The sequence below is a fragment of the Aethalodelphis obliquidens genome, unplaced genomic scaffold, assembly GCF_003676395.1.
Source record: "Aethalodelphis obliquidens isolate GAN/ISIS:26980383/991018 unplaced genomic scaffold, ASM367639v1 scaffold39, whole genome shotgun sequence".
In the NCBI taxonomy this organism is placed as follows: domain Eukaryota; kingdom Metazoa; phylum Chordata; class Mammalia; order Artiodactyla; family Delphinidae; genus Aethalodelphis; species Aethalodelphis obliquidens.
This window is the reverse complement of record NW_020837983.1, coordinates 8,701,733-8,728,688: the sequence shown is the minus strand read 5'-3', so window position 1 is coordinate 8,728,688 and position 26,956 is coordinate 8,701,733. Positions and strand designations below refer to the sequence as shown.

General features: G+C 38.3%; 1 protein-coding gene across 2 annotated transcripts in view; it reads left to right on the top strand.

Annotated features, from left to right (window-relative positions):
- STK3 (serine/threonine kinase 3) overlaps nt 1–21,593 on the top strand; it is a 321,732-nt gene extending 300,139 nt beyond the window's left edge. The window contains exon 9 of one of the 2 annotated variants that reach the window (XM_027131492.1): nt 20,217–21,593. In XM_027131492.1, coding sequence (XP_026987293.1) covers nt 20,217–20,375 — 159 coding nt within the window. In that variant the 3' untranslated portion in view covers nt 20,376–21,593. The remainder of the gene's footprint in view (nt 1–20,216) is intronic. The other variant, XM_027131491.1, reaches the window with a different exon arrangement.
- The last annotated feature ends 5,363 nt before the right edge of the window (nt 21,594–26,956 follow it).

The following is a 26,956-nucleotide window of genomic DNA, read 5'->3' as shown; positions in this document are numbered from 1 at the left end:
CATTTCTGATTCTCGCAACTGGGGAACTGCTACTGGCATCTAGTGAGTAGAAGCCAGGGATGCTGCTAAAGCTCCTGCAATGCACAGGACAGCCCTGCATAACAAAGAACTGTCCAACCCAACACATCAATATTGCCAAGGCGAGAAACCCTGGAACTGACTCCTAGAGCCTTTTTCCTGTGTCCTTTCTCTTCCCTATCCCTTCCTTTCCTTCATTAGGGCTACTCCCACTGGTGTAATGATTGTGCCAGGCCAGCCTTTTTCAAGCCTGTCCCGCAGCCAGAGCTGCCGGGGTGGTCCCTTCTGGTGAAGAGTGGGGACGGGAAGTACTGAATGAACTGCTAGTGGACTCTTGGGGAGGAACCCATGAGTGGGATTTGTGGAGAGGAGGAGTATGCGAGCCCTCACTTCTCAGTCATGGGCATCGAGGTGCACCTTGGGAGCTGCAGTTTAAAGGATATGGGGCGGTAGCAATATGTAGTGATTTATAGATGTTAGGGAACTTGGAAAATTCAGAGGGAGACTATAAAAGTAATTTTGGCTATGGTTATTTTTGAAATGAAATCAATTATGAATAATTATCACTTGCGCAGTATCATGTCGTTAAGAATGCCACGTTGATATTTTGGGGGAAGCTTTGTTTTATTGCAACACTGAAATCTGTTCCTGCATTTATATTTGCCTTGTTCATTTGCCGGTGACATGGTTGTCAGTTCTCAAATTAAAGAGAGAAAGAGGCAATATTGTTCCTACCTGGAATCGATTTTTTTCTCCCCTTTTCTGTTGGAATGAGAATCCTAGTTACAAGGGGGCCACACAACCAGAACATTTACCCATAGCCATTTAAGACTGCTGATAAATATAGTATAACTTTATTACAGTGACCTCATGTCAATGTCCTTTGTAATTCTGATTAGTCCCCATAATTACCTTGGACCTTTCATCGCCTAACCAGTATAATCCCAAATCTGCCCAGTATTAGAGTTTGTGGGACATTGAAGTTCTCTGCATTGGACTAAGGTGTTCCCAAGTCTTCATGTCTGTAAGAAAATCACTGCATGATTTTCACCTCACCCCCATACTTCTGCTTTTAACAAATTATCTGGAAAAAACAGAAGGCATTATTATGTTGAATACATATGGAACATGAAACTTTTCTCTCCCACTGTTTTGAATAAAAACTTTTAACTTACATTAAGTACACGTTGAATTAAATATTAAGCCTTGATGTTTTCTCTGCCCAGGATATCTACTTTTGCCTTGAAATATATCTAAGATGTAGACAGCCCCTGTAGTCCTAGATAGTTCACTTTAAACTGAACTAGAACATCATGCTACATCAGGCCTTTGAGGGAAGCTAAGAGGGGCCATCTCTGCTGTCACAGTCTTCTTCCCCCATTATTTTTCTATACAAATGGGTGTTCTGCATTCTGCCTCTTCATCTGGCTCTTGTTCTTGGTGCTTTTGATCAAGGTTGTACTCACACCTGAGCACAGGCCTTTCGGGTATGTGAATCTGAGACTCCACCAACCTTCTGGCCTCTACCCAGCATTAAGATGTTAACCATTTGAATTGATGTTCCTAATAAGACTTGAGAATTGTGCTGTTACATTGATTAAGACATTTTATTAGCTTGTTGAATGTGGATAAACGGATGGACTCTGATTTCAGGAAATTTTATCACAGTAACATCTTTAATGATTAATATTGAATTGTTTTCATATTTATCTTTAAATATGTCATAGTGATGATAAACACTGATAAATTGATAAATAGAATGTTCCATGATGGTTTTATAGCTTTCTGACTATGGGAATATGCCTATGCTTATTTCTGGCTCTTAGTTTATTTAACAAGCATTTGTTAAGCACCTGCTAAATGCTAGGATCTGAAGAACAAGAAGGAAGGAGTGAACAAAGTGTCAAGTGCAGCTTGAGGGGTCAAATAAGATAGAAATGAAAAGAATTCATTTGACTTTGGTGACCTAACAAGAACAGTTTGGAGAATGTGATGGGGGTGGGAGCAGTATGGAGTGAGTTGAAGCGTGATTCCCAGTTTAGAAAGTAGAGACTTTCTCCACACTTCTGAGAAGTTTGACTTTTCAGAGAAGAGGGGTGAAATTGTGACAGCGGGAGGGGTGGGTGGAATTGAAGGCAGGTCTGTTTTTCTCGGTTTGTTTAAAATAGGATATATTTATAAAGTATTCAGTTTTGATGCTAAAGACTAAGAGAGTTTGAAGGAGCACAAGAGAAGGAAGCTAACCATGTAGTTAGGTTTCTGAGACCACTCCAGGGCTATCTGACCTTAGATCTGAGGGAGGCATGTGTCTTCCATTAGAACAGGGGTTGTGGAAGATGGGTGAGCAGGAATGTTTCTAAACTGCATTGCTTTATAGTCAAAAAGAATTTGGGGCTTTGTATTATGATTAGAATCACAGGCTATTTTCTTTTAAGCAAAAGTAACAGCTTTCATAGTACTTTTGTACGGTGAAATGTTCTTGATCTGCCATGTAGAGGCTATTTTGCTTCCCAGTGATCTCTTAGGGGTTATGAAAAAAAGTATCAAATTTTTGAAGGCACTTTACAAAGTTAAAGAATTTTAAAGTGCTAAGTACTTTATGTAATCATTCACCTTAACCTCATAATTTTGGGACCATTTTGCTCCCAACTCAGTGGGGATTTTATGACTCATATCTGGTATTTTTTCTTTCCTATGGTTTTTTACTTTCTGATTTTTATTTCCTCCTTCCGTGGATTTTTGCCAGTTCAGCAATAGTAATTACTGTTGAATTATTTATTGTAGATAAAGCAGAAATAAAGTGAAACCAAATTGTCTAGCATAAGTAAAATTTTCTTTTGGTTTATCATTGAAAATTGTCATTTTTATTTTCTGTGTAACAGAGGATAAAGATTATAGAGTTAGGCTAATTCACTGTACATTCAATCATTTGGGATATCTTAGATTTTGAGGAAATTGTGTTACTTAAGGAAGTTACCTAATCATTCTAAACCTTATTAATCGTATCTGTAAAGTAAGAATAATGCCTACTTACAGAATTATCTGTCCCATTTCACAGTTATTGTGAGGTTCATCTGATAATAATTTATGTAAACATGCATTGTAAATCATAAAGTATTTTTAAATATATTATGATTTGAAAAATATTAGATCTCAGGCTCTCATGGCCAATTATAAACTCCCCTTCAGCTGTAAAATGTACACGAATAAACATTGTAGGGAATGAACTCTTGGCTGGCATAATGATGCATAAGCATCATTGACCTGCAAGTCTCTGTGCTAATCTAAGTCTAATTTAAAATCTTTAAGAAACTCTTCCTTTCTTAAGGAAGGAGGGAAGTTTTTATTATGGCTGATAAACTGTGTATCTCTGTGTAGTGTAATGTTTAAAAGTGCCAGCTCCATAATTAGGTTGCCTTGGATTCAAACCCTGGTCACACCTTTCAGTGGCTAAATGTCTTGCATACGTTTAAACTGTTGGTGCCTCTGAAAATTTAAACTCTGAAAAATGGTGGTATTAATGGTACTTTGTCACAGGGTTATTATCTATTAAATGAGATAACACTTAGAATAGTGTCTGCCAGTGCTACGTGCTCAAAAAACTTGTTAGCTCTTGTGTACATGAAATTTACAGCAATATGAATCCATATATAAAAGAATATTTCTCGTAAAGTAAGTACCTGTAGAGAATTAAATTTTAAATCGCTAAGTACTCACCACATCTTTCCATTTAAGTAGCTTCACCCATGGGATTTTAAATACATTCAAAGGAACACTTTTTGAATCATTCTAATAGCTTGCTTTTTTGGATGTCAAATTTATACCTAATAAGTGGTTTTCCACCTACCTGTAGACCAGCAGTGGTACTGATGATTCCTTCCATAACCAAAAAAGGTTTTGAAATATATTGTGCTTCGAAAGAAGGAAGGAAAGGAAAGGAAAAGGAAAAGGAAAAGGAAAGGAACGGGGGGGGGAGAGAGGGAGAGAAGAAAGAGAGAGGAAGGAAGGAAGGGAAGGAAGGGAAGGAAGGAAGGAAGGAAGGAAGGGAGGAAGGGAGGGAGGGAGGGAGGGAGGGAGGGAGGGAGGGAGGAAATGGAGGGAAAGGAGGGAAAGCAGGTTTCTGCTCTTAAAAGGCAGAAATCTGTGGTGCCAAATGTGGCCACTAGAGGGTGCCGGATAGCCAGTGACCTAGCCCTCTCTTAGAGTCTGAGATCTGATCTTGCCCTTATGAGAGTTCAGGACCTACCACTAATCATCTATGTGGAGCTCAGTGGCATCATGTTTTCTCAGTTCCAAATACCATTGATCTGATAGTGGTTCATCTTCCTTACTTCTCGTGGACCAGGGATCGAGCTGAAAGCCTGTTCCCATCTTCCATAAACTTTTATACTCTTGAAGTCAGTCAAGCTTTTCACTTCACCCGCTGCCCTTTCCAGAAGAGGCCCGCCCATTCAGAAGTCACTTTGGTTACAATTCAGTTGATTTAGGAGGATTTAATTTTATTCCATCCTACTGCTTCCGCTTTTGCTACTTTCCCTCATGCTATATGTTAATTTCTTAATGGGATTTAAGAGGTTTTACAAAATAGTTATCAATTATTCAATATGTGGTCACTCTGCGAGGTTAAAACCCCACTACTGCTTAAGAATCAATAAAGAGCGTCTTCCCTTTTTTTTTTTTTTTTTTTAAGTCAGAGCAGAGATTTGGCAGGGGATGGGGAAACTTCTACTACTGTCAGTCTAGCAAAACAGACTAGTGGGAAATCTGCCCTCTCTACTACTAGGTGGCATAATTCAGGATGATACTCATTAAAAGCTAATGAAAGACAAAATTTCTGGTGATTGAAAAATGAGGAGATAGCTAGCAAAATCTGCAGCTGCCTCAATATGAGTCCTCTCTCCTTGGCCACCGTGGTTCAGCACAGCTGTCTGTTCTGAGTATCAGGCGGGCTGGCAGTGAGAGTGGTCTGCTTAAAAGCCTGGCAGCGAGTCTGGGTGAAATGAGGCAGTGGACACACCTGTGAGGGGATAGCCAGGCTCGGGACCATGCATGTTTCTCACAGCTGCCAGTGAGCAGAAGAAATGCGGGGGCTGGTGGCAGCAGGCCTGGGGATGGGCCTAACAGTGACAGGACCGTGCGCTTTAGCTGAAAGAACTATGGCAGGAAGAAGTTTGTTCAAGCGGATGTTCGTAACTGAAAATAGGCTGGATATTGTGGGAATCCAGAAATGGACAGTGTAGTGTAGAATAGATTGCAGTTTTTGAGTTCATTTGAAAGTAATTCCTTTGTGCGCAACGTTTTTCAAAACTACTTCATGCTTTGTGGTATTGCACGTCCACTCTGAGTCTAATAAGGCGAAGGAAATTTCACTCGTGATATTTTTGTATAAGAATGCTATGGAGGATTCTGGCATCTGTTGGTACCAGGCACTAGTCACTCAGTCTGTTAGGTCATTTATTCAGGATTGGGAGCTACATGATACTGTATGTTAATACCACATAATTTCAGAATAATGATCCAAGTGGATTAGCTACTCTGAATAACAGCATATGTCAGTCACTTGCTAACAACATCTTATAAAAAGTTCCTCATTGAATTTAACAGCCACGTAGCTTTTTTGTTACTTTTCCACAGGAGGTAAACCAACAGTGTGTCTTTTATTTGGTCAGTAATTAAAGGTGCATTTTTCCTTTTATCCTTATTAAAATTGGACTTTTTAAGACTGAGCTGAAATTTCATACTGAAAAATAAAATGTAAAGATTTACTAGCATAACTACATTATATTAATGTATATTACTGGAACCAAAGCTCAAATTCTGATCCCCAAGTTTCCACTAGTGACCACAGTCTCCTGGCTTCCCAGTAGATGCAAAGTGAGACTATCCAATCGTCATGAAGTCCCCTCAGTCACAGTTCTCTGCCTCTGCTTCTGTGTCCACCCTAGTAGTGAGTCTGCTCAGAAAGAGGTGTCTGGCTCAAGGGAAGATCTAGCCAGAAGTCTTGTTGCATCTGAGACAGGTGGCAGCTTGGTTCGGCTCAGTGCTGAAAAGTTCCGGGAACATTTGGGAGCACGCTCATTTTATAAGGTGGTATTACAGATTTAATTTTGATGCCATGTTCTCTGTTAAATTAGTTGATAACAAAAACAATTTTTAAAAATTTGACTTGGTGTCATTCTCATTTTTTTAAAAAAGACTTCGTGGAAAATTCATTTACTGTAGGCATCTAAGTGTGAAATTTTTAGTTTGCAGTAAACTTTTACTCTAAGCTGTTTTGTTTGTAAATGACACTGGCATATTACTTTCTCATCTTTATTTTCAGTGATTTATACATATTAGTTGTCCAGTCTAAGATGATGACATAACTCACAAACACTACTGTCTCCTCTCCCCACACCAGAAAGTTGAAAGTTTGAAACATTTACATTTACATTTGAAAGTTGATGCCTCCTTCCTAAGATAAATTTAAGCTAATAATTAGCCAATTTTGGGACTTCCCTGGTGGCGCAGTGGTTAAGAAACCACCTGCCCAGGCAGGGGACATGGGTTCGAGCCCTGGTCCGGGAAGATCCCACATGCCTCGGAGCAGCTAAGTCCATGCGCCACAACTACTGAGCCTGCGCTCTAGAGCCCGTGAGCCACAACTACCGAGGCCAAGTGCCGCAGCTCCTGAAGCCCTCTTGCCTAGACCCCATGCTCTGCAACAAGAGAAGCCACTGCAATGAGAAGCCCGCGCACCGCAACGAAGAGTAGCCCCCGCTCGCTGCAACTAGAGAAAGCCCGCGCACAGCAACGAAGACCCAACACAGCCATAAATAAATAAATAAACATTTAAAAGATAATAATGATTAGCCAATTTTATTTTCACTTAGTCTCATTTTATATTTTCTTTTACTTCAAATTAATAGCACTTATGAACATATTTTAAAACAACTATTAATGAAAGGATAAGGGCAAAAGCTGTCAGCTTCTGTTTTATTCACTTGGTGGTTTTGCTTTTAAGTTTGCACAAGACTGATTGTTATTAAAGTAGGCAGGGGTTTTATTTTTTAACATTTTCATAGGAGCCTTCCTATCCTTTTTTTCCCCCCTATCCTTTTAAATTCCTGAGTTTCTTCATGGGTTTTTAATTGAATTTGTACCTTTGTTTGGGAAATTAAAAATACTGTTTCAGTCGCAAATCGTGCCATTCTAAAATTGATGATTATGTTAAAATGTTTCCTTTTTGGTAAATTTTATTTTCTAAAGCTCACGTGGCAACTAAGGATGAAGCACTATGATCAAAATTTATTGTTGCTCTTTAAGTTTTTAAAAAACTTTTTACCATATTTTGAGTTCATGTTGTTTCATGAGTAGCTATCAGACCATGATTCTTATTCTGTGGGGTCTTAGAAGAACTATGGATTTAGATGCCTCCAAACTAAAGTATTAGGAATCCTGTTCATTTGTAGGTGTTGCTTCATTGTTTTAAAAAATCATGTAATACAGTCTGAGTTTCATGGTTTGTGGTTTTCGGCTGACCTCTATTTTATTTTAAAACCCTTCCTATAGGTGGGCAAAGTAAATTTTGCATCTTTATGGCATGAAGATAGACATAATTTAAATTGGCAGGATAAGTATTGTGGTATCACTGCAGCAGAAAATTGTATAAATGGTTGTGTGCACTCAGGGATATTAGTAAGAATTATGTCCTCCCAGAGCACTTCATTCCATGCATGTTTGCCAAAGGAGTAAACTATGGTATTTATTATCATTTTGAAGAGTTTTTTGACAGAAGCCATTTTTCTAAGAGAAGAATGAGTTGAGATCAAAATTAAATATATTACCAGACACACAGAATAAACATGTAATGGAGCATGGGCCTATCCTATAGTGAAATAAATGAAATCTGCTGGGTAATATCTCTGGTTTTCCAAGATACTCTTTTTGCTTTTCTTCAGTGGCAAGTGCACCTACTTGATCCCACACACACTTTTTTTCTTTTTTTAGAGTTAACGGTTATGTACCACAACGTTGAAAGGGACTTTTCCTACTGCCACACACGAGCGCTGTTGTCCACAACTGAAAACAGCAGGCGCTAAGTATCCCATATTCTAAAGAGGGCCACCAACGATTGAGACCAGGCACCTCCCTGCAGGGTTTGCTAAGAGCCCCACCATTTTTCATTCATTCAGTATATATTTATTAGGCACCTTCTATGTTCCAGGCAGTGTTCTAGGCACTGGGGATGCAGCTGTTTGCAGAAGTTCCTATCCTACTGTAATTCACAATCTGGCGCTCTAGTGGAAGGGGAAGAAGGTAGCTCTCTTCTTGCTTAGATTAAAGGTGGAGGTGGGGGCACTTCCAGAGAGCCATTCGTAGTAATCGGTGTCCCTACAGGAAAACAGACTGGCCTCTGGTGTCCCAGCCAGTTGCTTGCTAAGCTGGTTGAACCTGCAGACCCACTGATGTGCCAGCCACTAGAGCCGAGTTCAGTGAGCAAGTTCCTGGGAGTCTGGAGGGTCTATTAACATAGATGTCTGCATCTCTCCCAAAGACTTCTGTTGGCGGAGCCAAGGCCTGCAGAATTACTAGGGACCACGGTGTAGTGTTCTAGGAAAGAAGAGACTAGGAGACCTCTCCCCTTCCTTAGGTCCTGGTGGCCCCTGGAGAGTGTAGAAAAGAACCTCTACAATCTCTGTGGCTCTAAAAAAGGTGATCAGAAGTCAGAATGCTACTGAGGGGGTTTCCAGGCCAGAGGAGACAATACCCCACCCAGGGAGCTGCCCCTCCTCAAGAGGGGTGAGCACCAGGGTAACACCGACCACCACATCAGAAATCCATACACACCCCTCTGCCCTCCAACACTAGGAATCAAGCCAGAGCAGGACCAGGGAAACATCTCCCCAGCTGACAAACAACCATTTATGTCAGAAGATCCTTCCTTCTTTCCCAGCTCCTAACACCAGAGAAGAAGTAGACCTTGAGGTTGAAAAGGGCGGGCGGGGAGAAAGTTCTGGGTGCAGATAACATCCCTTCCTGCCAGTCTCTTGGTCTTTCTGTGCAAGCCTGTACTGAGGGGAGGGATGAGATTTATATTTAATATGAGATTGAAGTTTGTAATTGGTCTGGACTTTGAATAATGAAAAGTGACCTGGGGACTTCCCTGGTGGCGCAGTGGTTAAGAATCCGCCCGCCAATGCAGGGGACACGGGTTCAAGCCCTGGTCCGGGAAGATCCCACATGCCATGGAGCAACTAAGCCCATGTGTCACAACTACTGAGCTTGCGCTCTAGAGCCTTCAAGCCACAACTACTGAGCCCTTGTGCCACAACTACTGAGCCTGCAAAGCCACAGCTACTGAAGCCCACGCACCTAGAGCCTGTGCTCCACAACAAGAGAAGCCACCGCAATGAGCAGCCTGCGCACCACAGTGAAGAGTAGCCCCCACTCGCCGCAACTGGAGAAAGCCCGTGTGCAGCAACGAAGACCCAACACAGCCAAAAATAAATAAATAAAATAAATTTTAAATAAATAAATAAATAAACTAAGAGCAATTTAGTAAAAAAAAAATTATTCAAAGTGTTAATCAGAATCACCGAGATAAGGAATCAAAGCTAATAGAGCTTTTCCATCTGCCCCTTAATTGATCTGGAAAAATTTAATTAGTAGTTGGTTTCGCGTTACTCAGATTTTGTTGCTCTGGACCTAGAATTTTTTAGCTGCTTACAGTATAGCAGAGCTATGCATGAATTAAGTTTTTCCTGATATTTTTAGCAGGCAAAACTACTTACTAGAAACGGAAAAACATAAAAGGAATGGGTGTTCAATTGCCGTTGAGGAATGCAACTGAAATTTCATCGTGCTTTTTTTTTTATACGGGCGGCTCAGATTTCTGTAGGACAAGGTAACTATAGTAATGCCCATCAGCTTGTAGCTCATTGCTGGATCCAAGCAAAATAACACATCAAACCAACTATGGGACAGTCTGAATGGACACAGGCAGTCTTGCTTCTGTGTCAAGTGGACGTCATGTTAGTTTTGTCACTGCATATCTCTTTTTATTGATAAAATTATGGCATCTGTCCCAAAGGGCTATGCAGAAATGTGTTTATATTTCTAGAGAGCTGATTAAATACAAAAATGCTTAATAAACATACACATACTTATTTCATAAGGCTAATTATAGCTAAAATACATTAATATATTTTAAGTAAAATACTCCACAAGGTACAATCTGGGAGGAAAGGTGGGATTTTTTTAATGTTTCCCTATTTTTAATCTATAAACAATCTGTTAAAAAAAACGGTTTTATTTGATAATTGGCCTTTGAAGTGCTTTTGTAGTTCTTGGGAGACCTAAGAAATTGTTCTCACTAGGCTCCAATCCAAACTTATGTGGGTGGATTTGATGTTGTCTTTGAGTGCCTGCGTAAGCACCGCCAGCCATAGGACCTAGGGTGGGTCACTTGGTCTCTGAGTGTCCTCACCTATAAAATGGAGTTGGTAATATCTACCACATAAAGTGCTTGTTAGGATTAAATGCCTTAATGCACAGGACCTAGGATAGTGTCTGACCCCTTGTAAATGATCAATAATTGGCACTTTTCCCTTCTGCTCCATTGATAGCCACAAGAAATGATGTTCTCCCTTTTCTTTGGGAATGAAAAAATCTAAATGTCTTAAATTTACCATAGATACTCTGAGGTTAAACAGACGCTTAGTGCAGTTTCCAGTTACAATCCCAGAATATTTGTGGTCGTTCTGTCATTCGGCCATAGACAAGGGGCACTCAGCTCAGAACAGAGTTACATGTACAATCTTCCATCCAGATAGGTAAATAGTGTCTATTTGAGGAAGAAGGCTCTGCCAGTAGATTTAATGTTAACGTAGATTTTAAGAACGTGTACGGTGAGGAATTCAGCCTTCCTTCTATAACGTGTCAAGAGTCTGAAATTATCACTCTCTTCATTAGTTTTAAATGTATATGTAGGTTTTCTTTAAGAAAGCTTTAAAGTTCATTGACTTGAGAACTCTTTTATTGTATTCTTCTCAGTGCTAGAAATTAAATCAGGAAATTCCATAATATATTGATGTTTTAATTTTTTTTTTTTAACTTTAAGTGCTACCTATTATCCCTGTTGCTTAGCAGAAGGCCCCTTACCTGTTCATAGATATCTAAACTAATCAGTGGACTTCACTGGACTTTTGCGTCTCCTGTCTCATTGTTAGTAAAATGACTGTGACAGCCTCCATGAATAGTGTTCTGTAAAACCAAACCAGATTCTGTTCAACACAGTAAAAATTTGAGCTAAAGTGGAGTGTTAGGGGGGAAAGGAATATGTCGCTCCAGGCCACAAACAACTCAAAACAGTTTGAGGCATGCACTGGTAAATCTTACAAAATGCTATAGGCAATTCAGCATCAAAATTGCCATAGAAAATTATTGTTGTTAGCCATTCTGTTGATAGTTCGTATTGTTAGAATTGCTAGCAGATGGGAAAATGGATGAGTCAGGATACAGTATTAGCAATCCATATTTTTTTAATCACTGGCCACTAATAGGGTCTGTAGCATCTGTGAGATTTATTTAAACAGTTGCTAGGAAGAGTTTGTTTTCCCAGTAAACACAGCAAACCTTATACAAGGGTTTTTTGATTGACTCTTTGACTAAATGTGTTAACATTAACATGTAAGACCATTTGCTTCATTGTGATGGTTATCTCATTTGACAGACTGATTATACCAGCAACTCGTAGACCCATTAAGTCTTGAAATGTTATCACATTTAAGCATTTTAAATCTTCATGATCCTGTTTCCTCTATTTTTTGAAATTAAGACTTTTTAAAAAGCCTTCATGTAATTAGGACTATTTTTGACAAAACAAAATAATGTAGAAATCTGAATGTTCTCCCCCTATAGCTTTTAAGATGAAATTGTTTGGGAAAATAATTCCTTCTGACTTAATTTTACTGTCGGCTCTTCCTGATGTAGTCATAAGAATGTTTGCTCTTCTTGGCCATTTGAAATGACAGATAATCAGGGGGCAAGACATATTAATAAAAGCAGAGAATAAAATCAATTTCCATAAAAGGGTTTAAACGGAGATTGCGTATACTGAATCATATGGGCCTGAGAGAAACACATTTTGAGATCTGGGATTATTAAAAGTCATTGCACATGACTAAGTCATTTGTTTAGCAGAAACATGAACGATAAAGGTGGGTTGAGTTAAGCCTCACAGAATCTCACTGCAAAAGAGAACCTTAGACATGATCTAGTCTAACTTCCTTATTTTAGGCGAGGAAATGAGAGCTAGCGTGCTCAAAGTTACACTCCTGGTTAATGGCGAGACATGACCCAACCCTTATTAGGTCAACGCTGTTTTTTATTATACCAAGTCTGCTATTCTTAATCTAGCACGGCCAGAGAGTTCAGCAAGTTAAGTCACCACAGATTTGGAGGTGTGTTGCTAATAATAATTAGCAGCTTTTCAATACTTCTCATAGAGTTCAGAAATAATTCTAATTATTAAAAGTTTGAACTGTCAGAATTATCTATGGGTTGATTTAATCTTGTTTTCTATCTTAACTTCTCACATTACAGAGTTACTTATGCTGCTGTTTTATGTAAGAGCTAGTAAGTGAGTTTTTAATCTGAATACCTATCTTGGATTTTCTTTTTTTAAGGGATACTGAAAAATATAATATTTTTGGATCTTGATCTGTAATCTTCTTACCTCCTGGATTAAAATGTGATAATCTAGGACTGTTATTAACAAAATGAGCTGCTTATTCAAAGCTGTCACTCATACACCAAACTGTACTAATTTTCAAACAAAATGTTGACTCCCATTAAAAAGTAGTTTTGACTTTTTCATTTAACTTATAAACAAGTATCCATCCACTCATCTATCTAATTATTATTCTTTAAAAATTTTGGGTTTTTCTTAGATTCTTTAACTTATTTTAAACTTTTTATAAAAGCTGGGAGATCCTAGTTTACTGGCCTGAAGCTTAAAGAAGATAGCCTTCCTATCTTTTGCTGAACTTCTGCAGTTTATTTCATTTTAAAAGACTGCTGTAGTGCTTTCCTGGTGGCGCAGTGGTTGAGGGTCCTTCTGCCGATGAGGGGGACGCGGGTTCGTGCCCCGGTCCAGGAGGATCCCACATGCCGCGGAGCGGCTGGGCCTGTGGGCCATGGCCACTGAGCCTGTGCGTCCGGTGCCCGTGCTCCGCAACGGGAGAGGCCGCGGCTGTGGGGGGCCCGCGTACCGCAAAAAAAAAAAAAAAAAAAAGACTGCTGTATAGAAATGTCAAATGCAGTATTTTCTATTCACTGTGGACTTCATAGCTGAACACCTAAAAACCATTTTCCCTTTCAGTTCAGGTTGAAGACCGAAGAAGTTTCTCAGCAGCACACCCCCAAATCTGTGGTGACTTAACTTGCTGAACTCTCTGGCCGTGCTAGATTAAGAATAGCAGACTTGGTATAATAAAAAACAGCGTTGACCTAATAAGGGTCGGGTCATGTCTCGCCATTAACCAGGAGTGTAACTTTGAGCACGCTAGCTCTCATTTCCTCGCCTAAAATAAGGAAGTTAGACTAGATCATGTCTAAGGTTCTCTTTTGCAGTGAGATTCTGTGAGGCTTAACTCAACCCACCTTTATCGTTCATGTTTCTGCTAAACAAATGACTTAGTCATGTGCAATGACTTTTAATAATCCCAGATCTCAAAATGTGTTTCTCTCAGGCCCATATGATTCAGTATACGCAATCTCCGTTTAAACCCTTTTATGGAAATTGATTTTATTCTCTGCTTTTATTAATATGTCTTGCCCCCTGATTATCTGTCATTTCAAATGGCCAAGAAGAGCAAACTATGAATAGAAAAAAAAGTTTCTCAAGTAATGAAACAATATTGTTCTAAAACTCATCACTTTTTCTGTGACTCTGCTTTTGAAGCAGCTGTGGGCTCTGTCTCTGCATTTGAGTTTTTCCTCTTACTGCATGGCAGCTTATTTGGTCACTTAGCCAAGTCATGTGTCCTCAATGTTTGTAAAGGTTGTCAAACTACAATATTCTTTAACTGTGTTAAGGCCTGAAGATTTAAGAATCATTGTTAGTTGTGCAAGTTATATTTTGTCATTAAGTTCAAAACTAAATTTTGTTAAATAGAATTAGCCTATAACATATAAACGTCATTTCCAGATGAGTGATTCATTCTTGTACGTTTTTCGTATACAGTAAAAACCACAATGTATGCATGTTCTAAAATTCTTTTATTTATTTGACTTGACTTACCAAATTCTAAACTCTGACAAATGTAGAACAGAGACTTGATACTCCAACACTAGTTTACTCTGCATTTATTTTGGAATTAGTCAACTGGCATGTAGTTACGGTAAAACAGCTACTTTGTATTGCACGTAGAAAGATGGTTCATAAGTAACATTTCTTTCCTATATATAAAAAAATGTAAATTCAAGTTGATTTACCACAAGCTCTGTTAATCCATAAATGTAATTCTGAAGGGATTTCCATCTTCCTCTTTATAGTTTCAAGAAACTTGATTTTAGTGAAGGAAATTTTCATCACAGTAATACTGATATTAGTTCAGGAAGCTCAGCTTTTTCTTCTGATATTATCCTTATTAGCCCTCAGAATTGTTTTAATTTGATTATTATTTTAAAAGGGTGATAGTGGATTGTATGGTACTGTAGGGTCATTTTTATCATTATGAGTCTGTATAAATTGTTATCTGGTTTGCACATCATTTTACTGCCAAGGCATTGAGCATACTGTTTTCCAAGAGATTGCAAAAGCTGCTTCTGCCACGTTTCCCACCCCAAACCATTTTTATGCCTGTGGGAGCCTTGATAGCTACAGAAACACAGAGTGCTAAATATGTTATTAGGGCTTAACTAGAAGTCAAAACTCAACCGGAAGTTCATATCTATAAATCATACCCATTTTTATAAGAAGTGAAAATTTTTACCAGTTAACCTCACTTTTTTTTAGTCTAGATGACACCATAATCTAGAGTTATTTAGGACTATATGGATATTTCTGTTTTGTTAACAAAATAAGAAAAGCCTCTGACCACAGATGTTAAGGTTTAGGGATTATTTTCTGTTGGATATCATAGGCAGATTGTAAAATCAGGGAGAAAATCTTCTTTTCCTGGATAATTTTATCCTCATCAAGAGCTTCAGTTATAAACTAAATGCTGATGATTCCCTAAGTCTGTGTCTTCAGCTTGAATCTTTCTCCTGAGGTCCAAAACCCCAAATTATAATCCATATCTGATATCTCCACCTTGATGCCATTAACTCCCCTACCTTATTAATGGTTTCAGTCTCTACCCCATGACCCCAGCTTGAAACCGGAATCATCCTTAACCCTTCCTTCTTTCTGGCCCTTCATAATCAGTCAGTGAACAAAGAAAGCCCTATCAATTGTATTGATATTTTCAAGACTCTGCAATCCCTCTCTTCTTCTCAGTCTCCACTTCCATTTTCCTGGTTCAAGAGTCATCCTCTCAGTAGACTGTTGAACCTGCTAACAGGTCTTCCTGCCTCCATTTTTCCCCCATGGCAATGCATTTTCTCTACCTGCTATTGGAGATATTTTTGTAAAGCTCGCTCATATATGATCATGTTTTGAGCACCAATTATGCTCAAAATTATCAAGCATTTCTTTCTTGTCTACAGAAAGTTTGTAGCAACACACTTAAGGCCCTTAAGTCATCTGGCCTCTCCTCTCTTTCCTCTCCTAATCCCCTCCCCCCTGGATCCTTCCTACATCCCAGCAGTCAGCTGACATCTCGAAAGATGCCAGGCATTTGTGTGCCTTATACGTCTCTGCTCATGCTGTTACCCTTCTCCCCTGTCCCGTCTCCCGACTTCTCAGCTTTCTCCTCCACTAGTGAGTTAGCTGTGCATGGACCTGTCTTGCCAGCTAGATTGCAAGCTCTTTGTGGGGTAGTGTTCTATTCATCTCTGCATCTACAGTGCTTGGTCCGTAGAAAATATCAATAAATTTTTTAATAAATGAATCCTCTGAAGTTCTCGGATGGCCCACCAGAAAACATAACTATATATGTATCTCATGTAGAAGTCAGATTTCCTGTAACCTCGACCTTATACAGCCACAAATACGAAGTTAAATTTTAAACACACACGCGCGCGCACACACACACACACAAAACAGATATAACAAGCTTCAGCACTAAAGCCATGCTCTGTCTTTCCTAAAACAGCCTCAAGCTTTCACTCAGAAGCTGTTTATTCTTATTTAGTATAATGCCTTATAGGATTGTTGAATTGCCTTCCTGGTTTGCAATAAGTGAACAGACTTGGAGTAGAGAGAGAAGGATATCCACTCAATGATGGCAAAGAAAGGAGCTCATAGCTTTACCTCAAATGAAGATAAAAAGCCAAAAAGAAGAGAGGAAATTAATACATGGTATAGATTAGTCATAGATATTAATAATGATGATTCATCATAAGGAAAGGTTGTTTTAGGTCCTGTATCCTCTGCTTTAGAAGGCAGCATAATCTGTAAAATACTTTATAAAGATTTTCTGTTAAAAATGGTTGAAACAGTTTTATCACTTAAAGAACTAAGATTTAGATACTTCATGAATTTACTTATATGGAACACCTGATTCCCTAGCAATGCCAGCTAATTGTTCTCTAGTATCACAGACCTGTTTTTCACAAATTCTACATATTGATAATATAAAAGTCTATTAGAGAAGAAAATTTTTTTCTTCTAAGTAGCTTCTTTCTCTGAATTCGGTCCATTCCTTTAGTATAATATTTATAAACTATTGGCAATTTGCCCCAGTAAGATAGTATAAGATATTTAGTACAAAAATTGTTTGCTTTGTATGATGTTATATCTCCTAATTATAGTGTAACCCATTTCTTTGAGTCATTTATTCTGTATTCCTGTTTATCTACCCACCTTTGTGTCTTCATATTTAGCAGTATAGTTTAATAGTTTCTAGGTATGTGTACAAGCTCTAAAGTTTGAATATTTTGGGAATACCTCGGGTAGACATAAAACCCATGCATAAAAAATCAATTATAAAATAGTCCATGAGTCTAGAATCAAATACTAAATGGTGCTCTTTAAATTTTGAATGTTATATAGAAATTCAGAGATAAGAAAGATAACATAGGCTAAAATAGAGACAAAGTGCAATTGGATCTTATGTAGACAGCACTCAGCCTTGTCTTTCTCGGGGAAACGTGGCTGTGTGTGGTCTCTATTGGCCCTTCATCTCACTATCACAGAAAGTTTCAAGATTCCCTGTTAGCTTATTCTTTATCCCCACAGTGATTTGAACAGTAGTGATCAAATAACAGATTAATACTTACATTAAAAACTAATTACAGGATTTCCCTGGTGGCTCAGTGGTTAAGAATCCGCCTGCTAATGCAGGGGACACGGGTTCGAGCCCTGGTCTAGGAAGATCCCACATGCCGCGGAGCAACTAAGCCCGTGTGCCACAACTAGTGAGCCCAAGTGCCACAACTACTGAAGCCCCTGCGCCTAGAGCCCGTGCTCTGCAACAAGAGAAGCCACCGCAATGAGAAGCCAGCACACCACAACGAAGAGTAGCCCCCGCTCGCCACAAACTAGAGAAAGCCCATGTGCAGCAACGAAGACCCAACACACCCAAAAATAAATAAATTTATTTTAAAAAACAATTAATTACAGCAGAAACTAGCACACCATTGTAAAGCAATTATACTCCAATAGAGATGTTAAAAAAAATAATGGGGGCTTCCCTGGTGGTGCAGTGGTTGAGAGTCCGCCTGCCAATGCAGGGGACACGGGTTTGTGCCCCGGTCCGGGAAGATCCCACATGCCGTGGAGCAGCTGGGCCCGTGAGCCATGGCCGCTGAGCCTGCGCATCCAGAGCCTGTGCTCCGCAACGGGAGAGGCCACAGCAGTGAGAGGCCCGTGTACAGCAAACAAACAAACAAACAAAATTAATGAAGTATGTAATAATATAATACTATGCTTTCTATATACATGTATATAATAGTATATAATATAATAAGCTAGGGTTTTCTTTTTTTTTAATGATGTTTGACTAAAAAATAACAGGACATATTTTAGATATATACCAGAACTTCTTATACACCAAAGCAAGTGGTAGTCACCTTCAGAGTCATCATCCCGGGAGCCAGTGCATTCTCTCCCATAACACTGTCATTCTTATATTCTTGGAACTCTTCTTTTGCATTTCTTCAGTCTCTGACTCATTCTTTTCAGTATCCTCAGTGGTGAGAAACCTTTTTCAGTTGAGAATGGATTTGATTTTGGGAACCAAGGGTCACTTAGGGCCAGGTATGATGAGTAAGGTGGAGGATCAAGCTGAAAAATGCTATTTTTGGTTAAGATTGACATGTGACTGTAAAGTCATGAGAGTGTTTTCTGGCTTGGCTTATAAAGTAACCAAAGACAGTTCTCTTCTGAAAAAAAATACAAGCTGCAAGTGTTATCATATTAAAACCGAGTCTGGATTACTCTCATGTAATTTCCTGCTCCAAAGTTGATCATGGCTCCCTGAAGTCCAAACCTGGCTTTGGCTGGCTTGCAGGACCCCACCAGCTCCTAGTTTTCTGTCTTGTTTTTGGTCCTTATTAGTTCTTCCTCCTCAGCACAGCAGGGCCTCCTCCCAGGGCCCTGCTCACTTCCCTGAGGTATCCCCTTTTCCAAGGACCAGCGCAGTCCCTGCTCCCTAAAGGGAATCATGTCTCCATTACATTTATAGCAAGCCTCCTCTCTTTTTTGTTGGGAGTCTGCTTTTAAAAAAAACAAAAAACAATGGATGCTTTTCCCAGGAAAATGTACACATGAACATGCAGAATTTTTCACATGAGAAGCTTGGTCCCAGATTTGAGTTAAGAACCTGTCACTATAATCTGTACCACATACAATAGGGCTTAATTGTATAGGGTCTGGCATAAGTCCCTAAATATTTATAGTTGCTAATCTTACCCTTCAAGCTAATTTGTAAGTTTCTAAGGCAAGGAAATAGTTTAGTACTTCTATGCTTCCCTTACAATACCTACCAAGATGCTGAGTAAGAGCAAATAGTAGATCATTTCGCTTTAACAGACTTTTTAAAAATCACCTGTCTGCCACCATTGGCTTTAATAGTTTCTGAAGGAGACAGAGTGTTTGATTTTTTTAAATGTTAATAAGATAAAAAGCCCAAGTGTTAGGTTATATATTTCAGGGCATCCTATAGGCCCTGAGGCAATATCCCTAAAATGTTTCTCAGGAGATTATCCATATCTTGCTGTTTTGACATGTAAATAAATACAGTAAAGCTCAGGATGCCACAGATCCTGTTATGTAGAACAGATTTTATCCCCCATTCACACAGGTCATGAGGCCTCTCTTCTGTTGTTACACAGAAAACCAGTAAAGGATGTGCCAGTGTTGCCCCCAGAAGCTAGCATAATCAAACTAAATCATTATAGTCAAACTGTATCATTTAGTCAAATCATATCATTACTGTCACACTATAACATATACAGTGAACATGTGACAGGTATTTCATTTTCAAATTGGCCAAGCCCATGTCAGAACTTACACAGCACTGTTTGTATCAGACTTGGGATATTTTGAATCAGAAATTTAAAAACGCTGTCTTACCAAAATGCTTGGGGTAAAAGTATTCTAGATAATTTAATTTTCTGGTTAACCAAGTGCTTAAAATTTAAGCATTTGGTAAAATGCAGAACAGAATGGCTAATTTAACCTGTATTCAATCTTGTCACATTCTTGGGTGATCTCTGCAAGTGTTTATGATTATCGTAGCTCTCCATAGATGGCAAGAGTGTGAGAGAGTAGAGTGAATATATCCGGAACATATCCTTAAAGTCTGTTTGTGGACGATGGTGGATTTGTCTTTCTGCCTTTTTTAAAACAGATACATTTTATTAGCTTATTTTTCTCATTTGTTTTTTCCTAAAAGCAGAGTTTTTTATTGTTTCGTTGCAGATTACTTGAGGTTCTTGCAAGATGTGGCTTCTTGGTTCTTGAGGGAAGGAATTCCTGTTTTAATTGTTGAGCCATATTTCAAAGATGACGTAAAGAGTTGAAATATTCATGCTAAAACTCATTAGACTTTATCCTATTGTAGATAATTTTACTATTTTAATATCTTCTTTTTATTTTCTATATCCAGTTAAAAAATCTAAGTTTAGAAGAACTACAGATGCGGTTAAAAGCGCTGGACCCCATGATGGAACGAGAAATAGAAGAGCTTCGTCAAAGATACACTGCGAAAAGACAACCCATTCTGGATGCAATGGATGCGAAGAAAAGAAGGCAGCAAAACTTTTGAGTCTAATTTCTTTTCTGTTTGTTTCTATGACTATTCTGGAGACCAAGAAACCACTAAGAATTGAAGGAATATTATGATTTTTTTTTTTTAATCTCTAAGATTTGTGCTCTATGACCAGGCAACAGTCAAAAACTGATGATGGTACAAACCCAGGTAAATCCCCAAAAGACAGAACTTAATACTCTTTCCACTGTGTTTTCATTCTTAAATGATGGACACAGCAGAAATGCATTCTTCTCTGCATCTGTCAGCTGCATACTGGCACTAAAATTGTGTTGTAAAATGAAGGCTGTGTTTAGAAACCTTGAAAATCCAAAGCTATTGTTTAATTGTACAGCACCGAAGGGCTTTATGTTACAATATTCTTTATTCTCTTTTAGTAGCCTATTTATTGTATCCCTTTAGGTAAATTTATTTATTTATGCTATTTCACTTTGTTTTGTTTTTTAAGGACAAGATCAGGATAGCTTTCGTGAAGGTAGGGACATATTAATAGATGATGATGTACAACCAAATTATACCGTAAGCAGGGAGCTATGGGGTTACTTACATTCCTTGATTTCCAGGATAGTTTTCCAATAGAAGCAAAGCAATAATAGCAATAGTACACAAATGGGCCAGACATTTTTTATACTGAAGCAATAATTCCATTTTTACCTTCTGAAATTTTAATTTTTTTATTTTTGATGTTTGGTACAAATAGGACTATATATATTTAGGTCATACAGAGCTATAATGTTTAAAACCAAAGAAATCAGCGGAACCCTTGCACAAAAAAGTATGGTAAATATTTTTAAAGAAATAAATCCTTAAGACAAATGTAATTGTTAATATTGTTTCATGTGTAGGTCTGATAGCTAAACTGTGTCAGATTGTAATAAGCTAATCAGATTTATTTCTGTGAGTATGTGCTCAGCTGTTACAGACTCTTGTTGATTTCACTTATTTCCTGGGAATTGGTAAACGTCATGTGCCTGACAATAACAAAATAGCAAAAACATTTGTACTGAACTGTGCAAGCCTTGGGGACTGAAAAAAAAAGATTAAAACCATTAAAAAGAAACTCATTTCTAAGCTGAATGATCATTTGCAGGATTGAACTGGGACCAGTCATTTCCTAAACTACATATGGCCATCTTGACAGCATTTGTTCTTTTGTGTGTTTAATTACTATGTTTAAATCATAAAGACAAATAAATGTTACTGTGCCACCCAACACATTTCATCTCTATCTTTTTTTAAAACTGATGACCTGGATTCTGTCTTTTCCAGGCAAGGAAGGTATATTAGTCAGGACAGGCTAGATTATACAGTGATAAAAACTCTGAACCTTCAGTGACTTAACATAACCCAGGTTATTTGTCACTCATGTGCCCTGCTCCTGTCCTTCACACCCAGGGACCCTGCTGACAGAGCCTCCACCATCTGCAACGTTGGTGGTCACCACAGCAAGGGAAGGAGCCCTGATGAGTCTCACATTAGCTCCAGCCAGCCAGTGACAGAAGGTGTGTCATCTCTGGAAACTTCTATTCCTTTTTAAAATGGCATTTGTGCCCCAGGTAATGCCTGGAGTAACATTTGTCCTTGCCGTGTTAAGTCCTTACAAATAGTAAATTGTGTAATTGGATACAAATTATAAGATAGTTATAAAGTAGTGGTAAATATTGAAGATTTTATAAGGACTATTAAAAATGAAAACTGAATTTACAGCATATGCTTCAGCTACATCTGTTTGGGAAAATCAGATGAGTCAATCAACTCAAACACCCCATCCTTTTTTTTCCTTTCTTAATTGTTTTTCTTTTCAGTCAACTGCCTAATACCTCGCCTAATTTGATGGAAACAAATGACTGACTTGTTATTAGCCAAGTAAAGCCACCTACATGAAATGACAAGAAATCTATGAAGGTGATTTCTCTCTAGTTTGCTAAGCTAGAAAATTTATGCAAATTAATTCAATGGGGCCTGTTAACTACTCTTACTAATAAAGTCTCAACAAGAGTCCTCCTTTTAATAATAAGTATCCCATGTTCCAATCGTATTGTAACTTTTATGTGAATAGACTTTATATACTGTTGTTATATTTGTCTTTTTAAATATATGTATACTAACGTATGTATATGTTTATGTAACTCTCTTAATATGTATATTTAAGAGAGTTGCAAACAATGGGCGTTGTTTTACTTTAGAGCCTTAGGAAGCTCCAGAACATTTCAGGATAACCTGCCTTAAAATTTTCCTATCTTCTCACTCTCTGCCCACCACCAATCAAAAAAGGGAATTTAAAATTTAGAAGAACCAAAAGCCATTAAAGAAACTTTCAAGTCTAGGTCAGCCTTGATTAATCATTATTCTTAGGAAAGAGTTTTCTAGTTATTTTAATGAGTTTAAGAAGAAGCCTCTTATTATTTTAACCTTGGTTGCTGAGAACATTCCAAAAGTAGGTAAGTGTACTTTCTGCACACACACCACCACCCCCACCCCCCACCCCCGTCCTTTAATAGATACGATATTGTAAATGTAATTGAAGCTAATGAGTAAGGATTTCATCTTGCTGAAAAGCCAGCATCATTGTATATGTTGGCCTGTGGATGAGAAAACTTTTTCTTTGATTTAATGAACTTAGATGACTCATTTCTACAGACTTAGAATACACTTAGCTTATTTTAGCATAAATAGTTTTATGTTCAAAATATGAGCTAATTTGGCCAATATAAATTGGACAAGAAAATGTATTTATTTAAATGGTTTTCAAAATAATAACACCTATTACTTGGGACACTTATTATGTGTGTCAGATACTATGCTAAACAACCTTACATGTATTACTTACATGCTTTTGAATTTCTTTCTTCTGCTTATTTATTGAATCACATCCCCAAGGTTTAAAATCACTCTCTACTCACTAAAGAATATGTAGCTTGTCTAGCGGAAATTATATAATATATTAATAAGATGTTTTTAACTTAGTCACAGGAAATCTCTTCAAATTACTGACACATTAGCATTCAATAGGAATGCTATTTTTGTTTCATATCCTGTATTTTAAAGATTAATGATTAAAGTAAATTCTGAAAGTACTAATTATAAAACATTCTAAATAAAACTTTTTTTTTTTGCGGTACACGGGACTCTCACTGTTGTGGCCTCTCCCTGTTGTGGCCTCACCCGTTGCGGAGCACAGGCTCCGGACGCGCAGGCTCAGCGGCCGTGGCTCACGGGCCCAGCCGCTCTGCGGCACGTGGGATCATCCCAGACCGGGGCACGAACCCGTGTCCCCTGCATTGGCAGGCGGACTCTCAACCACTGCGCCACCAGGGAAACCCTAAATAAAACTTTTTAAAAAATAATTGGAATTGCATTACATTACTAAATTTATTAAGTACAGGCATTTAATTAGATATTGCATCAAAATGCTATCTTGGAATACTAGATTTTTTTTTTTTCTTTTTTGTGGTCCCAAAGCCCAGGAATCTGGAGCCTAACAAGAGTGCTACTTCTCTTTGCTGTCTGAGCAGTCTGATAGGATCTATACCCAGGGACGTTTTGATAGTCCCATGCACTGAATAGTGGCTTATCCTCCAAGGAGTCAATCAGCTTCGCCCTGTTCCACATCCATACAAAACACCTTCAACCTCAGCCAACCACTTCCCTGAGTCATAAAAAGACCCCAAGAGAGAAAAAAAAATGACCAACTCAATTCTTCCACCAATCTTGGAAAAACAGCTCCAAGTCCATTTTCTTCTCACGCCGGACCGTAGCATTAGCCAGACTCCCTACCACTATTTTTTTTTTCACTTGATTAAGCCCCCTAAATTAAAATTCTGATTTGCTGGGTCACTCTTAAGTTCACAGAATTTTGCCTACCAAGTTAAGAATGAACTCTGCCTCCTGCCATTCACCTACAACATGTCCCAACCTACACGACCTCATCTTGCCTTACTGATTTCTTTGAGGCCTTTCTTCCACCAAACTGCTTCCAAACTATTATAATTATTTGATCTCCCTTATTACTGGATTGTAAGGTACCTGAAACCAAGAAACTTAGTGTTTATCCATCTTGTTTCCCCACAGTACTTCCCAGGATATTAGATGTGCTTGGTAGTAAATAAAGTTTCATTGACTGCAATTAGCTCAAATAACAAAATTGTCATCATTAATCATATAGGCTAATTCCTTTCCTTACATCCAGGTAATCATAGTAAAGAGAACAATAATATCAACCCGTTTTTGAGCATCTATTAAGCCATGAACTTGATATATTATCTCAAACCTTCACAAGAAGGTACATAGTCTTTTTCTCAGAAAAGACAGGATTGGAGAGATTAAATGAGGTCATAACGCTAGTCAGTGCCAGCATGAGTTTTAAACTCCCGTCTGTCTCCAAAATCTTTGCTTTTCCCACTAGACCACATTGCCTAATAAACACAGCAGGTCTGGCTTTAGAATTGCTGGAGAGGGTTGCTAAGCCTGCCTGCTGATCTATCTTGTAAGGACAGGACCTTGTTAGCTGAGTTGAACCTTTTCTCCATTTCATTGCAAACTACATTTTCCGAAACGGCACCCTTTCTACGTGTAGGGGAAAAAAGCAGGGTGCGTATACTTAAGTTTCCAAGATGACTTATACAAAAAGATTTTTTTCCTTCATTGGAATATATCTGGAGTTTGTGCGCCTTAAAAGCTGTTTTGTAAACTAAAACATATCATATTCTCTCCCTTACCAAAGTCTGTCTCTGGTAATGAGAACTTTAGAGAAACATTAATCAGCATAGTGGAAGGTGGAAGGCCTCAGAAGCTAAATTATCTGGGTTCAAGTCCCAGCTCCTCCTTTATACTTTTGTTGCCCTGGGCAAGAATAACCATTCAACCAATCTGTGTTTCAATTTCTTCATCTGTAATAATGCAGCAACTGTGAAAATCAAATGTTCTAGTACATGTAAAATATTTAACAAAGTTCCTAGCATATGGCATGTAGATATTAGCTTAAAAAATAAACTTTTAACCCTTTCCAGTTTATACATTGTTTTTAAAAGAATAAAGAAAAGGGCTCTGTTCTTCATTGATAAACAAGTTTATTGTAACTTCTAAAGTGCATTAGAGTCTTCTAGTACCCAGATGCGTCTTCCATCAAGGGTCTGGCCTGCTCTCAGGTAGCGATTTGCACTGAGAAAAATCATATTCAGTCTTTTAAGTATTTCCTTTCTACCTAGAGCAAAGTAAGTAGGTTAAGCTGAACTCCTCACACCCCCACCCCTTAAGACTATCCTTTCTATTTTAGGGATACTAAGGCCAACATCTATGGCCCCATTTGTGAAGAACCATCAGGAAAATTTCAAATTTATGCTTCTAAAGTTTTGCTTCAGTAACGTTTTAGCATTCTGGTCCTTAAAAATATGAATCATGTAATTGACTCGGTTTCCCAATTTGCTTTGGTCCCAGGAAGTTCAAAATCAAATTTAGAGTTAATAATTGTATAGGATTCTACAATCTACATGCTTACATTTCCCTGATCTTATAAAAACTAAAAAGATTTTTTTTTAAGGAAAAGAAAAGAGATACCTGGAGGTATGAGTCCTTCCACTATACTTAGAAGGATCTGGTTCCCTATCATGTGTTATTTTTATGTCTTCTCATAGGGTTTGTGTGCGTGTCAAATATGGTGATATGTGTCAAGGGGATTTGCTGGTCAGGCCCTTGGCCTAGAACCCTGATGGAATCTTTCACATGTGAGTATCACCACCTGAGGAGAAAGGAATCTCTAGGGTATGAGGTTCCTGGGTTCTGAGATAACCACTGTGCTTCCTCTGGGGGGGAGCCAAGAGAGAGAATACCACATGCCCTTGGCCCTCATGCCTCCTGTCCTCAGCAACCTGTTCAAATCATATTTACAAAAAACTGAGACTGACCCGGCAAGCACCGTGCCTTCCAAACCCTGGGTCGGCAGCAGATCAGAATCCCTAAAAAAGCTTATCTATCTCTCAGTATTTTCCCATTTGTGTGGTTCTATCCATAAGCCCCTTCATAGTCTCAATGAAGAAAAAAAGAAGTAGAAGAGAGCAAAGGGAAATAGGGTTTTTTTAGCGTGATAGAAACGACAGTTGTAACCAAACATTACAAAATAGTGTCATACCCTACATTTCCACAATAGAAAAACAAGTATTCCATTTTATGAGAAAGCACTGAAAGCTAATGAGCTCTACAATGTTTCTAGTAGAAAATTCAGTGCCTGCCTGGGTTTAAACCAAGCAACTAGTTGTCTTTTAAATTTTTACAGAATTTTTCCAGGGTGAACTATAACTAGTTGAGTGGAAGCTAAATAAAACCTGATACTAAAGCTCTCAGCTTTTAAAATATTCTCTTTCTAATGTTCCAGTGTATACAGACCATGCTGGATGGGGGCAGTTCTGCAGCTGTGCATTTTTTTCAGCCTTTCCATTTACCCATGACACGTTTCTTTCCTATTGAAAAAGAAAATATTCTTAGCAAAAATTTTCAAATGAGAAGACATAATAGCATTTGGAACCAAAAAGCCTTTGATGTTAAAAAACAAGATGTACTGAGGAATCTGAAATGTAGAACTG